Source organism: Phaethon aethereus (assembly GCF_964289735.1).
Source record: "Phaethon aethereus genome assembly, chromosome: 2".
NCBI lineage: Eukaryota > Metazoa > Chordata > Aves > Phaethontiformes > Phaethontidae > Phaethon > Phaethon aethereus.
Window position 1 is genome coordinate 117,995,649 of NC_138582.1, and position 16,974 is coordinate 118,012,622.

Sequence of the window (16,974 nt, forward strand, 5' to 3'; positions counted from 1 at the left end):
AGAGAAAACCAAACATTCCTGTACTTAAAGATACGGGTTGTTTAGTGGAAAAAAAAGCAGAGTAGGAATGTAATCTATCCAGGTAACAATTCTAACATCAAGTACATACAAAACAACAGCAATCAATCTTCTACAGCAGAATTTCTTCTGCAACATGTAAGTAAACTATTACCATTCATAGATTTTAGGGCAACAGTGAACTGTGATGATTTGTCAGTACATTGTCCCACACAAAATGCAAGCCAAAAGTCACTGCAGACTTTACTGTCACATACTACTGATACTTCATATGTCATATTTCCTGAAGTACACAATGTCAGCAAGTAAGCTTGCTTTCAGTGAAAATAACAGAAGACGACAAGAAGTATAGAATTGGATTGCAACTACAGGGCATGAAATACTAAGATCTAGAGAGTATTCGCATTTGATTGGACATACTTGAAGTCTGAGAATTGATCACAAAGTATGAAGTAACTTTCTCATTTAAAATCTGGAACTAAAATAAGGTATTTAAGCAACACTTCATTAGTCACTATATCTTTACAACCACATTTTCCAGAGTAACATTTCTTACAAATTCGCAGTCAAATCTAAAGAAATCAAAGATTTATCAGAAGGTATTATTTTTAAAACATAGCTCACCTCTGGGTAAAGATTGAACCTTTGTAAGGTGTTAATCACTAAAGGATATTCAGTTAGTCTGTCATTCATAATTGCCCATACTCCATTCCAAAACGATGGTGCCTCAATAATGATCTTGAAGTAGGAATAATAAAGACCCTACAGAAGAGCAGAATCATTATTTACGATTAAAGGGGTAACTTCTGCTTCAGGAACTGCCATATACGAGCTTCATTTTTAAATCAAATTTTATAATGTAACAAATAAGACAAACCGATTCAAGATGACTATTGTTTTTCAAATCTCTTCTATTAGTGCCACTGAAACAAGCAATGTGGGTTTCCTTCCACCTTGTTGCATAGTGTTTTCCACCTGGAAATCTCTCATTTGGGCTAGTAACTATGCATAAGCATAGTATTCAACAACTCTCAAAATAAAAGCAGCCAAAAGGTGTATGCATATGCAAACATTTATTAATTTTACAAAAAAAAAAATTAAAGCTGCAAAACAAGACTATAATTGAAAGTATGCTACAAGGTTCTTATGGTTTTGTATTTTAGATCCTCTGGAATCCTATTTTTAAATTATATTTTAAAGGAACTGTGAAAAGATATATTCACAGTGATCAGCTGCAAGACACACAAATGCTCTGCATGGTAAAGAGTAATGCATGTCAGTTGAAAGATACCAACATATTTACTTATCTAGAAGGTATTAAGAAATTTTGGAAAGCCCACAATCACAAGGTTACAGACAGAAAATTTCCAATCACTGTTTATTGAAATATAATCTAACCATTTCCGTGCGAAAAGCCATTTCTCTTTCTAGCGTAGACAGGTGAGAAAAATGACGGTCATTTTCAAAAAGAGTTGTTATGTGACACCTGTTAAAAAATAATAATAATTAAAGCTGAATAAAGAGTTTTAGAACCTGTACTAAGTCACATATACCAAGGAACAGCTGGCAAAACATTCAATGAAGTCCCAATGTTTACTTACAAACTGCTATATTAATTTACTCATACAGTATACCAACATTCTCCTCTAGGACTACTTTAAATAGAAAAAATACGAATCCGTAGAGCATTTAAATTGTATTACAAAATTAGTTATAATACTCTTTTGCATTTTAACTTAAGTGCAGACACTTAAGAATCAAAAGTTTAATTCTATTAAAACTATCAAGTCTACATATTAAGAAAGAAAATTCAAGTATCTGACAAATGAAAAGAATCACAGATCCAAAACTGGTAAAAATAACGGTGCATATACAAATAGCGTATGTTTTTTCCACAAAAATCTTCCCTGACTTGTATTTTAACGCAGTTATCTGCCATTATATATAGATGCACTTACCATCAAAAGTATCTTTAAATAAAGGTGCAGCTACAGGGAGGGGGGGGGCAAGCTAGGAAAAATACAAATAATTCTGGAGGCAAAACTTGCAATTTCCAAGAGGAGCTTAATCTCCAGAAAGTATTGAAAAAGAAAGAAACAGAGCAGTGCACATGACTGTTTTTGAATAGGAATTTGCAAGAAACAAACTACTAAAAATCAATAGTTCTTTTTGAGCTAGGAAACAAAAACAGAGTGGCAGAAGTTGTTACTTTTTATGTCTGCAAAAGCATCTAGTTAAAATCACTATAGAAGCCATTCTATTTCAAGTCTATACTGCAAAAAAGAAGAGTGACAATTTGGATGGAACCTGAAACACAAGGATTACGTTGACAAAGAGTAGTTGAAAGGCCATTCTTCTGTACACAAAGAAATCATTGGCCAGACATCTCTAAAGAGTTTAGAGAAAACATGATGTAAAACTAAGAAATTAAAGCAGAATCTAAATAAGCAGAACATATGAGAAAGCTGAAAGGATTTACCTGGACTTTCATAACCCAGGGTAAAAGGGTATGTTAGTGGAAATGCACCTGAATTTGTATAGCTAAGAAACAATTTTCCACCTGGATAACAGGTTTCACTCTTTGTTGAACAGGCTTAAGAAACCTTTCACATCAGCTTCAAAAGAATAGAATTATTCATCTTAGAGACAACAATTTGGTTTTGAGAGGAAAGAGCTAAATATAAATTATCCCAATAGCTTGTCTAAATATAAGTAAAAATTTTATTTTTATTATTCTAAAATACCGTATTACTCTCAAGCAATAAATTTAACCTTACCAATGTAGGACTCCTGCAAAAGCAGCTGTAAAGGAAACAAAAGGTGTCAAGTTACTCAAATATTTAAATCATTGAACAAGAAATCATGTTCTTTAAAGTAACTACAGTACTACTTGAGAGGTTCACAGAAGGTACTCAGCTTCCAGAGGAGCAGAAGAATAGGAATATCTGAATTAACTTTTATGGTCACCTCTTTGAAAATCTGAAACTATGCTGAAGGCATTCAGCAATAGGCAATGTTCCCACCTATATCCTGCATCACTCAAGTTGATCCACTGGAATCTAATGCACCCATTTCCGCTATCAATACCAAAACTGAATTATAAGCATTTTATTAATAAGCATAAATATTTTTAGCATTTTAAGATCTCTACTGTGACTGTTGACTCAACTCCTGCTCAGATTTTGACTAACACATAGCTCATACTAAGGCTTGATGTATGCTAGGAGCAGTGCTGTTAGGTCAAAGCACGGGCAACACATAGGCAGGACTCAGTGGCCAGAAAGAGCTAAAGGTCATTATGCAGCCATTGTCACCTGCAGCTTGCTGCCTCCTGCAGCCATAATCCTCATATATTAATTGTCTCGCAGTTCTTTCAGAATCTGCTAAGGCATGGAAATGCTATAGACCAAGCTTCCAAGATGGAAGGTACAAACACATCAGCTTGCCCAGAAAGTTTTTAAAGCAGATCCAGCAGCAGCTGGACTGCTGAGACTCATACTTCCTGGTGTGATACAGGGGACACTTGCACCATGATGGAAGAGGAAGGATGAGCACTCCCCACCATCAGGTAGGTAATTGTTCTGCTCATAGGTGCACAAGTTAGGAGTTACAGCTTATGAGTTATGAATTAGAGAACTTGTGAGTTAGAAACCTCATGCCTTAAGTGACGAATTAGTGAATTCCCATGTTAGACTAGTCTGTACAAAGTGGACTGAGCCCTTGTTTGTCACATTTGTTTGTTTTCTTTCCTAATGAGCTCATAAAATAAGTTTAATTTACAGAGTACATTGTCTTGTAAATTTCAGAGATCCAAATGGACCATGACAACCAACACAAATCTAATCGAGACTATAATTGCTAAAAAAGGTAGACTCTCCCTGTAATAACATTACACTTGTCCATTCGGAGACTATCTGCACTGTTGTCATGTAGGTACAGAACAAGGGAGGTAATTTGAGGGACAAAGGGAAAAGACAAATGATGATAAAATGGTGGGTAAACAGTCTAGGTCTCAGACTTCTTGAGCATGACAAGATCCAGAGAGAGCAGAAGCCACTCCACTTTGCTTGTGCAACACTCACAATATATCCAGAGCTCACCATGGAAGAGAAGCCAGCGTGCATGAGGGATAAAGGGTAGGCATTTAGAGCGACCATGGTGCTCCTTCTAGACTGAAGGTGTTCTGGTTGCCCTCTAGGCACACAGTGGCTCTCTGCCATAGAAAGGTCAGGTAGACTGGTTGCCTTCAGTCGAAGACAATCTTTATGGTTAGTGAAGAGCCCTCTTATTCACATAGGCTATATGGAGCAGAGAGAAAGAGGAGAGGACAACCACCCTCACTGCTATACCCAGCTGGAGCCAGAAAGGTGCTGAGCACCAGGTCCCTCTCCAGGGTGCTGATCTGCACAAACCTCCCACAAGCTTACGGGCACAGCCCTTGCCTCTGTGACGGCTTGGAAGGGGGCAAGCTGCTTGCACATAGGCAAAATGCACACCAAATGCCTGCACGCTGATGCAGAATATAGTCAGAGAGTTAGTGAACGCACATTTGTTCAGACTGCATGTTACACACATGTGGTCGTTTGTTTCTGGAAAGCAGCAGGGGCAAGAGAAAGAAAAACACTGCTGCAAAAACACTAAATTTATGTGGAAAGAGGCATGGACTGAATGTACACTTCATGCCCTAGTATATATTCCCAAACCACATGTTCCTCCAACACAGAGCCTGGAACTGCTGCTGTTGGCAGTACTTGTTATCATTGTCACCACCAACAACTTCACGTAGTAGTTGAGGTTGTACAATACCACACAAACTTCCTTAAGAGTTCTTCAGCTCTACTTCTGCCAATGAAGTTTTCTCAGAGAGAAGCCTGGATTTCAGTTAGAAAATGAGTACTACAAGGTTTCATTTCAAACTTTACATTTTTATATATATTTTCTAGGAAAAAAATTCACCCAAGGATGGCTCAGTATAGTTCACATTAAGTGGAATTTAATGTCTTAGGGTACAGATTTTTTTTTTTTTTTATTAGGGATATTTAGGTTAGTTATTATGGAGAGCTGCAAATTCCTTTTTCAGAAAAGCAGATATGGAATTCCAGGTAAGCACATTAGCTATATCAGCAACACAGCAAACGATATTCCATAAACAAACACATTTTGCACTAATTGTATAGAAAGAAATGGAGCAGTCCATACCTTCCTTAGTTATTAGAGTCTCACATTTACACAAGGCATTATCTCATTTCTCAGTAACATTTCTAAGATTCACAGTAAGATTAGATGCTGAAATACATTTACATATACACACAACCCAACTATAAAAAAATATCCATTTTAAGACAGATTACATATTAGGTACATATATATAGTAAAGTCAAAATAAATGCACATTAGCTACTAGTGCTGTTCATGACCTCAAATCCATGTGGTTCCAAATACGCCAAATGTACAGTATTTTATTGTTTCAAATAAATTATCTGTTAATATGGAAATTACATTTCAGATTTAAACATACCACTTATTTCATAGAAAAAACAGTATACTTAAATCTGATTCTTCCCTTCAGTAAATATTTAAGTCGATGCATTAAGTGTAAATACATTCACAGTTATTTTGGGGAATTTCATGTACATTTTTATAAAACTTCACAATATCACTTTATTATAAGTATAAACCAAAGACCTTTTATAGTCACACAGCAATTCATGTAATTACTCAGGTTTCAAGAGACAATGCCTTTAACTCACAGACTGACACTATGAGTCCAAATCAACATTTTTCAACAGACTGCATCCAGACTTACATTACGCTAGTTTCTGATGGAAAACATGCAGATCAGGTCTCCTAAATTACCATCCTTTGATCCCATTAATGTCTTTACTGGGGAGGGAATGAAGGAGAGGACAAGAGAGGAATACTAGAGTCCTAATGCTACAAAGATTTATACAACTACTATGTACTTGGATTTGCAGATGCCATCTTCTAATCGAACCTAAGAATCCCTAAAAGCAAAGCATATGATCAGATTTTTGCAGACTAGGGCTATTATGTAAAATCTGATAGTTTATTCTTCAGATTTCCTATTTTTTGCCTTTCTTCCGTTCTAAGAAAAGCGATGTGAATGGCACATAAAAAGCATTCTAATTCTGGAATTTAAATACTGAAGCATAAAGCCATAATATATAGAACTCATTTACCAAGAGACCAACCAACACTGAGATACTGTAATGCTACAGGACGTGAAACGTACTAGAACCCGATTAACAATTTGCACAGTGACTAGATAGGAATACAGCAGAACTGGGAGCAAAGAGGGATGTGCAAGCTTTGAGTACTTCTGCAGCTTAGTCAAGACATTTCATTGTGAGATTGTGTGCAATCTAGAAAGGATGTCTTCAAGAGTAAGGCCTAAATTCAGTGGTCATTTTTAAAAAAAAAAACACGTAATAGGGCAAAGTGTTGTACAAGAATGTCTTTGAAAATCTGACAACTATTGTTGCATGTAAATTGGAGATAATTCTCAAAAAAAGCCATCCACATCCTATAACAAAACTAGCTCCAGCTGTGGGAGACTCTGTTTCCAAAATCTGGACCTTAAACTTAAGGAAAACAACAACAACAATTTAAATACCACTAAAACTAACCAAAACCCACTATTTCATATGTAGTATATGTACGTTCTTTGCTCCTGCAAATACTGTATGCTATTAGATACTTTGCTATTAAGGATTTACTGCTATTAAAAATACAAATAGCTTCCTGAAGTATTTAATTGGTTATCTGGGTTTCAGAGTCAAATTCAAACTCCAGAAATTATAAAGCTCTCTACCTAATCTGCTCTCAAATTTCAATCAAAGGCAAGCATTTTTGCACTTTGACCGTCAGTTTAACATTTCTATGTCATTTAAGTAACTGCTAGTCTAGGAAATGCTGAATAAACAGAGGTAAGCAAAGCAATTCAGGAAGAGTTTATTCATCAATTAGTTTGTAAGCTAAAGGTTGTTTCCCTGCTACTACTCTGCAGTGCAATTCATCAAACTGAAGAAACTCCCTTTGGCAACAAGGACTATTGGTGGTGTGATTAATAGTACCAGCATCTTTGGAATACCCTGACGGTCTTTTAATATAACACCTTTAAGAGTATATCTAATTGCGCACCTGATAAATATGCTATTATTTAACATTTGTTAGCTTTAGGAATGCATTTCTTATTTAATTTTACAAATACTTTGGGTGCTTTCTCCAAGACTTTGGCCATTAGCTATTTTATTACTTACTCCAACATATTCCCAAAGATAACATCTGAATTTACATACCCCTACAGTTGCATGTTCTTCCACCTGTAATCCTTCCAAAACAAGCTGTCTTGATTACATTACTTAATAAGAGTTGCCTCCCCCCCAGCTCCGAAATTAATGACTGGATAGGAAAGCTCCATAAATATCTGGATAATTATTTTCCTATGAATGTTCTGACACCACATTAACTGCTACAGTAACAGCTTTACAAAAATTACCAGCTAGGAAGTTATTTCCTGTCTGTTTTCAACATAAGCTATGCTTTTTTGTTTTTCCAAGTTATGCTTCCAAATATATTTGAATAATTTGCAATTCCAGAGAAAGAAAGGTAAAAAGAACAGTATTTTCCCTCCCGACATATTCCTTCTACTTACCCAGAAGGAAAGTGAGCCATATCTTGCTATCAGCTTTTACGATGAAGGCCCTTCTGTCATCAACAAACACTGTCAAAGAAAACAAGTATTTTAGGCATCAATTAAGAATAGCCTCTGTAAAAGGAAACCTGTTCAAACTCTGCAGCATTAGTTTCCTGTAAAAATCTTGACTTCAAAACTGCTGCAAGTAATTTCATACAGCAAGTCAGTAACTACACATGAAAGCGTTAAACATCACAGACTACTGAGGCAACTCCACAAATCAGGCTTTTAATTCCTGAAATAACTTTTACAAAATAACTTGTCAAAACACGATTTGTTCATAGACGTGTTATTGACAAACTTGCTCAAATAGAAAGTCAGACTTCTAAAAAAACAAGCAACCCTCCATCCTTTCAATGAGGTGTTACCAAGAAATAAGCTGGTCACGCCAGCACTATAAACAGAGCTAGTCAACACGATTAGAGGGACTGTTTAAACAAGAGTTAGTTACACAGCACGCTGTCCCATTCCTCCCCCAAAGGATGCTGAAGTGGTAAAACACCCTTTTCCTCCCCCTTGCCCCCGATTCTCGCCGATACCAGTACGGGTCTTGTCAGCTTTTGGGTTTTTTTTTTCTTTTTAAATCTCCTAACGTTGTGACAGGCTGGAGGACGGGCACGGGGGAGAGCGGGACAGCAACCGGCGCCAGCCGCTGCTCCAGGCAGCGCCACACACGAGTCTGCCGCCGGCAGACGCCGTGAGGGCCACAGGGGTGCCCGCTACCCGGCCAAGGCGCTGCGCTCCGCTCCCCGCCGCCCCCGCAGCGCCTCTCCGGCTCTCCCTCTCCCCACGCGATAGTGAAACGCCTCCCGGAGTGAGGGGAGCTTTCCCGCCGTGCCACCGCCCGTGCCGGGCAAGCCGACAGACACCCGGAAAGGCGGGAGGCAGGCGAGACCGAGCCCCATCCCACTTCCCCCAGGCGGAAGGGCTGGCCCCCTAGCCGCGCGGTGGCAGAGGGAGCGGAGACGGGGGCAGGAGTTGGGGGACGGCGGCGGCTCCCTGCCCTCAGCCCCCACCTCACCTCGCAGCCGGTCTCTGCAGACGCGCAGGAGCCTCAGGGGGCCGCGGCCCAGCGCGTCCCGCTCCCCCTGGGCCGCGGGCCCCTCCCTGCAGGGTCTCTGGGGGTCGCTCCTGGCACCCCGCCGGCCACCGCCTCCCTTCCGCATGGCGCGGGCCCCGCCGGGGACCTGCCTGCCGGGCGAGTGCGGAGGGCGCCCGCGGCCGCTCCTGGGGCTGGCGCCCGGCGACTGGTGCTGCTGTTGCCCGGGCTTGAGCGGCGGCGACTCTTTGTTCCTGCCTCGGGTCGGGACGACCATCTCCGCATAGTCCCCGCCGGGGCCCGGGTGCCGCGCCGGAGGAGAGGGGAGCGGTCCTCAGCGAGGAGGTTCCCCCTACCCCTGGGCACGGCCCGGAGTCTCACGGGGCGGAGCCGGAGCCGGCGGGCTCGTAGTAACGGGGCGAGGGGGCGGCCGGCCACCACTCCGCCGGGCTGCGCTGCCGCTGCCGCCGCCGCCGCCTGCTCCGCCCGGTTGGCCACGTGGGGGCGGGGGCGGTGCTCCCCGGCGGGGCGGGTAACGGCTCCCAGCGCCCTCCCCTCCCCCGCTCCGCCCCGCCGCTCACGCACGCGCCGCCCCGGAGCACAGCGGACGCGCGCGCGGCGGGGTTGGCGGCGGGGAGTTGTCGCTCCCTCCCTCACCGCGCCGCACGTGCTACCTTGCCCCGCGCGCGGAGCCGCCGCCGCCGCCGCCCGCGCGGCCCTTCCGCAGGGCCCCTCTGTCAGAGGAGGCGGGAGCGGGAGCGGGCTTCCCCCCGCTCAAGTCCCCCCGGAGGGACGGCCGCAGCTTTCCCGCCAGCCCCCGGGCGGGCGGGGCCTCCCGCGCCCCTGCGCTGCCGTCGCCTCCTCCCGTGTTTTTCTCCCCGTTGCCTTTCCCGTGCTTTGTAAAGCATCGTCAGAGTTAAATCAAGCCCACGCCAGGAAGACAGGCGATCTCTCTGGAGTGCCCACCCCACCACTAATCCCCAAAATTTTCTCTGCCAGAAGGTGTCCCAGGGACTTCCCAGCCACAGAAAACAACTCTTCCTCCTTGTTTTGCAGTTTAACCGTTAACGAGTGCCAGCGATGTGGCAACACCCGAGCGGCCTCCACCACAGGCGGGAGGGCCCGGCAGGGTGGCTGGCAGCCCCGGGCTCCCAGTGAGGCAAGGCCAAGAGCAACGCGCAACTCCAGCCAGAACATTTCGCTGGGTTCAGCAGTTAAAAGGCCCCGTTACACAGAGGTCCTGTGTAACACGGACCCTCAAGACCCAAAAATGTCGTTTCACGGCTTTCTAGAGGCGTTGTCTTCACCACCTCATGGCAGCAACTACTGTGGCTCCCGCCCAGCAGCTGGAATGGCTGCTCTTCTAAGGGTCGTGAATATACTACACAACTGTCGAATGAGCTCCGGCTACAGCAAAACTGTCTTTCCTCCTCCTGTGTGTGCTTTTTTGCTCGGCACACAAGAGTCAGCGACTCGGCAGGGATATATTAATTACCACTTTTTGATAATGCTGATTAAATATAGCAGAGTATAACTTCCTCATTAACTGCAACCTCTCCAAACGGATCCATTTCACTCTTTCCTCTCTGTCCCCTTGTTATTTTTTTCCCCCTGGAAGTTCTTTCTTGACCATACATATTCCTTGCCTCCTAGGTGCTCTTCATGGCTGTCTTCAGGCTTTTCCTTGACCCTGCTCACTCTTCATTTCTCTATATAGGTTTCTGCTCCCAAGTTTTCTACATGTTTGAGTTTTCTTGGCGTCATCTTTCCACTCAGCTCTTTGCATATTTTTCCTGGCTTTTCCACCCCTTTCTTCTGACATAGCACGCGTGTGACTCTTTCTAAAATGTTTACAACTCCCCTTCTTTATTTTCACCTCTTCTCCTAATTATTTTTATGAATCCTATCCTGCGAAATGCAAGATTTGAGCTTTGCGCAGCAAATACCATACTAAAGTAATATTTAAAAAAATATGTTTAATAAATATACAGTCAGCATATTGTTAGCACAGGAAGGTAATTTTGTTTCAGATTCAACTACGGAGGTAACAAATGTATGAGAAGAGCCTTTGCTGTCTTTGTGGTAGGAGGAAGGTTGTTACCACAATAAGGGTATGAAGATACAAGCTGGTGCAGCCGGGTAAAACAAACAAGTCTGTAGGACTGACAGAGGGCCTGCGTGTCCACAGCTACTCTTGGCTCTGCATTTCTTCACTTGTTGAGGGAAAATCATCGTTCTACCCCCAGCTGTTTTGGGGAGATAATTAGAAAAGGCATGTGTTACATTCATCTCAAAAAACGAGCAAGGAAGAAATGGTGTTTTTCATGTGACCAGCTTATATGGTTAAATAAACAGTCAGTCGCCTGAGCACGCAGGCCCTTCTTCCAACGTGAATTACCTGTAGCAGTTAATATTTCAAGAAACACTTATCTGTGCTTATTATATACTTAATACAAATGAAAGCGTAAAAGGAACACCATTTGAATGTTTGAAGACTACATACTATTTTCACACCTGCTTTCTAAGAGAAAAAGTTCCACAATCTGCTCCTTTTCATATTTGATTTTTATCATGCAGCCTTGTCATAAAATTAGTAATTTTAAGGAGTCTGTTGTCGCTGGCTGAGTGATTGAAATGTACAGGCTCCAGAGACTTAATGAGTTCTGCATGTAACTGGCATAGAAAAAGAGTAATATGTTATGATCTGCTGGTTTTTAACTCCTGAAATCTATTTTAAATTTTTGCCAAAATCAATAGAGTCATGGAACACTTAGGAACTTGAAGGTTTGAGATTATTAAGGTTCAAATGATTGCCTTGGGATGGCTCAGCCATTGAGATTAACTGAGCCTGCTCCAGCCTGCAGCAAATCATTTAGCTTCAGGCTGTTTTCTTTTATTAAAACTCTTCAGGCAATTTATTTCAAAAGGTACCACCCACAGAAACTGATTACAAAGGCACATACTACTAAACTAAACAACTCTAAAGATTTTTAAAGTTATTATAAGAATGCAAAGACAGAACATCACATTCTTAAACGTAAAGGTGCCTATATTCAGCAACTATGAATTGCTAAAGAAAACCGTCAATGCTACATCAAAAGAGCTGCGGTAGAGCAGTACACCTCTAAAAATAAAATGACACTTGCTTCAATCTGTAAGAGACACAAGTAGTAAGAAACTAACCTTGGGTTTATATCATCACAGGAGTTGCGTATTTTTCCAGAAGTGCTATGTTTATTTCCAACATCATTTCATACAGAGTAGCTCGTTCCTAATCCTGCACATGACAGCAAAAGGAGCGATCCCAGTAAGCCAGCACATACCTTGCCGTTTGTAACAAAAAGGGGAAGAGGGAGATGAAATGTGGTAACTCTGAAAGTAAATTTAATTTCTCACAACTCTTGAGGGTGCTGAAAGGTATACGCTAGGCCATGGGACAGACGTCATCTTAATCAGCTTGTCCTAACTTCTTTTGTCCAGGGACAGCAAAATCCGCAAGATGTTGCTCCACAGTTTTCTGCTATCCCAGGACCAAAGGGCACCCAGGACCACAACATTCCTGTTTCTGCTGAGTCTTCCCTATCTGCCTGACCACACATTTTCCATGATCACTGGACTGTCTCTTCATATTTCCAAAGCACTCTGCCAGATATCAGCAACCTCAGGATGCTGAGTTGGACAGTGGTTGTGACACACTGTCAATGGAGATAACTCACAGTCCTCAGGTATCAGGCCCTGCAAGTAAAACACATTGCCTTGGCAGTTCCTACATATTCTTTAGCAATATTCGTTCCTCAGGACACTGAACATGCACTCCTCACTACCAAATAGTCCAGAGCTTGCCTTCTTTTCCACCACTCGTTCTCATCTGCTGTACTGCTTCTTGCCACCATTTCTCTTAGTCTTCCTCTTGCCTCAAGTGAGACCTTCACTTTGCAGTTCATTACCAATAACAACCCCTTCTCCCTCCCAAGGTGATCTGAATAACAGTGCCTGCAGAGAACTCCATTTTTATATCTATCATAATGTTTCTTGTACTGCTCTGCTTTGTTCCAGTAGCACTGCCTCAGAGCGTATTCTGCAGATTTTGTGGCAAGGCTGCCATTGCCACCTACCACAGGGCTTTGCTTCTGCAAAGTTGGTGTTGATCCCACACACTTTCACACATTCAGCAGCAGACTTAAGAATAGCAGGACTGCATTGTAGCAAGCTAGGGAACTTCAGGCTCCCTTTCCTTGGTTTATTTAATCCAAGGTGAGCATGCAATGAAGGCATAATCTGGAAAGTATGTCTCTTCAGCAAACAGTTGTGTGGCTGCTGCCTGGTTAAATGTCCTCAGCCTAGCATTAAACTAGCCATTTTGAGTGCTGACAGCAACATAGCTGCAGCAATGTGGAGCTCAGAGCCTCAGGTAACTAGCCAGTCAGTTAGAGCATTTTGACCTCCGTACCGTATGGTGATACCCCGACATGACTCATTATTAATCCTACTTCAGCTTCAATCACAGAGCAGACAAATTCTGACCTCAAGAAAGAAGTTCATGAGAACAGAAACAGTTGGGATCTCTTCTTGTGAAGACCAGGCTGAATAGAAGTGCAGAAGGCTAAGAAGCCTCTTAAGGCAGAAATAAAGAAGCAGAATTGCCCTTGTATGTGGAGCAATCTGCCAGGAAAAACAGCAGAATGTAGTGGCAAACAAGTTATAGTGTATCCCTTGTCCTGTTTATCAGCTTTGTGGGGTCAATTCTCTTTCTGCAGCATATGAATATCCCCCCCGTGAGTTAAGTCCTTTAAACATGCATTGCCTGTATCCTGAAGAGGGAAAAATACGCTCCTAATACAGCAGTCTGATCTGTACTTGCACACACCTGTTCACATCTACCTTCTCTCACTTTTAAAATTGCAGGTGCATTTTAACTATATGTAACTACATATAACTGGAGCAATTGCAGTTGCATTTTAACAACACGTATAAAACTACATGGAGCTGGAACATCTATGTCTGTATGGCTAACTTCTCACACATACAAGCAAAAGCTTGTTTCTACTAGAAACAAGTAAGAACAATTTACCCAGCTTGCCTAGCCCAGCAACAAAAAATCACATTTTTAGAACGAGAGGTCCTGAAGAGCCTTCTTTCTTTGACACAGAAATTACCTCCTTCATTTCTGTAACCATGATTGTAAGTCTTAAACTGCCTACTGCCAGAATAATGCTGAAGAACATTAGCAACTCAGAAAACCCAATTACTCTCCACCAGACTTTTTCTAATTTCTTGGCTTTCAGTTTCTGTTGCCATTTTCATGCTACCTTAAACACTTCCCTGCAGCTCTGAAAAAAAAAAAATAGTTGAAGAAAAGGGAACAAGAAATACTCTGAGTATCAGGGAAAAAAAAATAGCTACACTAGGAACCTCATAGGTCTAACTTATCTCCAGTTACTCTTCCTTCCTTGCTGCAGACAGAATGATCAAAGCAGCACAGCCATCCACTTGCCCTGTTGAGCAGCTGATTTGGGAGACTTGCCAATGCCCCTTCTTAATAACATGGAGTGTGATCATCTCCTCCCAACTGGGGCCTGGAATGTTTCTGTAATTTTTCACCGTTCTGTGGACTTTTAACTCCTCTGCACGATATAATCTCCTTACAGCTTTCAAAATGAAGAACTCTTGCTGTACGCTGCACGTTCTCACTGCGTGGCATTTGGCCACAGTGAGTAGTCATGCTAATTTGGCATAGATGCCATGATTCGCAGCCACAGCAACTGCATCTCGTTATATTTCCATTTGGAGGAGCAAATTATAGAGCAAGTTATCTGAGGACCACAGAACTCACTATTACAAGCAGAAGAGATGGATCCAGCTTACCTTACTAGCCACCATGGTTTTGCTTCATTTTTTGCAGAGTCAGTGTTTATCTGGTGTGCCTCTAAGTAGCTGCTGCCAAAAAATGCATCAGAGAAGATGAAGGAAACAGCTTGCAGTGACGAGCAGGAGATAAGTGACAACAGAACAGGATCATATGAACATGGCCTGAGCTATTTACTGGATTTCATGGCAGGTGCCCTCTATGTGAGATTGAGAATATGGACACCATTTATGGTGGAAATATGGGAAGGCCAGCAATGGACTTAGAAATGGAATGTGAGAAAAGCAATGATCTAGAAGTGCCCACAGAACAGCTTTTCAGTTAACAACTGGCAGAGCCGCCAGATGTGAGAAACAGTAGGGCTCTTAAAATACGTTGCCGTATCAAAGTCAGTAAACCTACACTGCTGGAGATTTACTGGCAAATCTACTTTGGCAAGAGAGTGAGAGAAGCTTGCGGACCACTGTGAAATACAGACAGCTGTATCACAAACAGTGGCAGGGTCTAAGTTTGCCTGTTCGGATGTTAGCAAGTTTATTTCTGTTTCACCCGTTGCTTGTCCTGATACTCATTTCAATGGGGATTTCAGTATATCTTTTACTTGGTTAATGAAGGTAGAGAAGAGGCAGATTAATTACCTACAGACAATGATAAAAAGTACTTTTGGCAAAGTAAACAAAATGGCAGACCAGACCGAATGCAAGATGATGCAACACATCAAACACCCCTTAAGTGACAAACAAAGCAGTGACTTGGGAATGTTGTTTGCTTCCTGTACATGACTGAGAAAAAGTGAATTCTTTGTGACAAACTAAAGTGACTAACATGGTCACTTTGAGGCCTGCAGAGTAAATCTGGTCTTTTTGCCAGAGACCTTATCAAGAGGAGAAAAACTGGTGCTGAGGCTACAAACCCTTTGATTTATACCCACACAAAACTAAAAATGTAACACAAATTTTAAACACAACATTTTGAAAATCCCATATGGAGTCCTTGTTGGTGAGTTAACAGCAGCAGTTTATGTCTTCCTCATCTTCTTCCTCACCTTTTTAACTTTTTCATAATCTGTCTCAAATAATGACCCTGACTATTTGTGTGCTTTCATTATATGTTCTGAAACCTTGTTAATAATAGCACGCAAATCAGGCTTTAAAGACAGTGTTCCCAAAACATTAAGATGTGCCACAGTGTCAAGAAAACTTCATGGAATTCATCCCTTTCTTTCAAATTTCCCTGTGGAAATATAGTTAATTTGTAGGCATCATGGCTTTACACTATCTATCAGCCTGCCCCCCCCCCCCTTAGTTTTTCACATCATCACTCTAGTCTCTTGAACGACTGTGAAACTAGTGCTCCTTTCAGTTGGAGTAGCGCGTTACCCTGTGTCCCATCAGCTGTGCTGACAAATAGGTACAACGATGGTCCCGTTTGGAGCTTATTTCTGAGGTCACAGTGCCCTCTACTGTCTAAGACGTCCTCCTCTGCGTCATCTTCGTTTAAAAAAAATATGCCAAGTGTTTATATACTCACTAAAAAAAGCAATTTTCTTTCTCCAGAATTAACACATTCATTTCTACTTCAATCTGTGGTGTCTGATTGGACAGAAAGCAGGTTGGCCAGGGCATAGTCATTTCTTGCTGACTATAAAGCTGCTTTGTCAGAGTTGCTGTTAATTTAAATTAAACCACTGATATATGCAGAGCTTGAATCACACCTGGCTTGTAAATGTTAAGTAATTCCACATAAGGAAGTGCTCTGACATACATACATGCAAAGTAAGAACATGCAGGCCTGCATTTCAAGCACAAATTGTAAATACATCTGCCACAGATTTGTATTGCTCCTGGTGATCATTTCGACTCTACGGATACAAATCACCTATTACATACGCAGATTACATTCAAACTCCTCTCTTGTTTGTGTTTGCCTTCACCATCTCTCTTCATGAGTGACGTGGGGTACTGTATGTGGTTTCACTCCCCTGTGAGTGTCCCCTGGAGCACCAACACACTGTCCTGCAAGTGAGCCTGGGACCATCCTTGCCCTCCCACCCGCTCATCTCTCACAAGTAACCACAGACCCCTTGTGACACTCCCTCTCTCACCCCAAAGCCCCATTTACCTTCACACAAGACATGAGCTGCGCTGCTCACCCTACCCCTTCCCATTCCTACTTGCTTATGATTTTAGCAAAGAAAGAGAATTAAACTAAAAAGAAGCACCTATAGCCACTGGGGCATATATACACTGGAACAGGCTTATCTAGGGAGGCAGCCAACATCCCAAGCCTGTCAATGTTTAAGAGGTATTTGGACAATGCGCTTAACATGCTTTA

General features: G+C 42.1%; 1 protein-coding gene across 1 annotated transcript in view; it reads right to left on the reverse strand.

Annotated features, from left to right (window-relative positions):
- DPY19L1 (dpy-19 like C-mannosyltransferase 1) overlaps window positions 1-9,305 on the reverse strand; it is a gene marked incomplete at its 3' end in the record, with an annotated part of 55,118 nt that extends 45,813 nt beyond the window's left edge. The window contains exons 1-5 of the mRNA XM_081996652.1: window positions 8,757-9,305; window positions 7,694-7,762; window positions 2,796-2,820; window positions 1,417-1,504; window positions 643-780 (exon numbers count right to left, since the gene is read on the reverse strand). Coding sequence (XP_081852778.1) covers window positions 643-780; window positions 1,417-1,504; window positions 2,796-2,820; window positions 7,694-7,762; window positions 8,757-9,051 — 615 coding nt within the window. The 5' untranslated portion in view covers window positions 9,052-9,305. The remainder of the gene's footprint in view (window positions 1-642; window positions 781-1,416; window positions 1,505-2,795; window positions 2,821-7,693; window positions 7,763-8,756) is intronic.
- Between the last annotated feature and the right edge of the window lie 7,669 nt (window positions 9,306-16,974).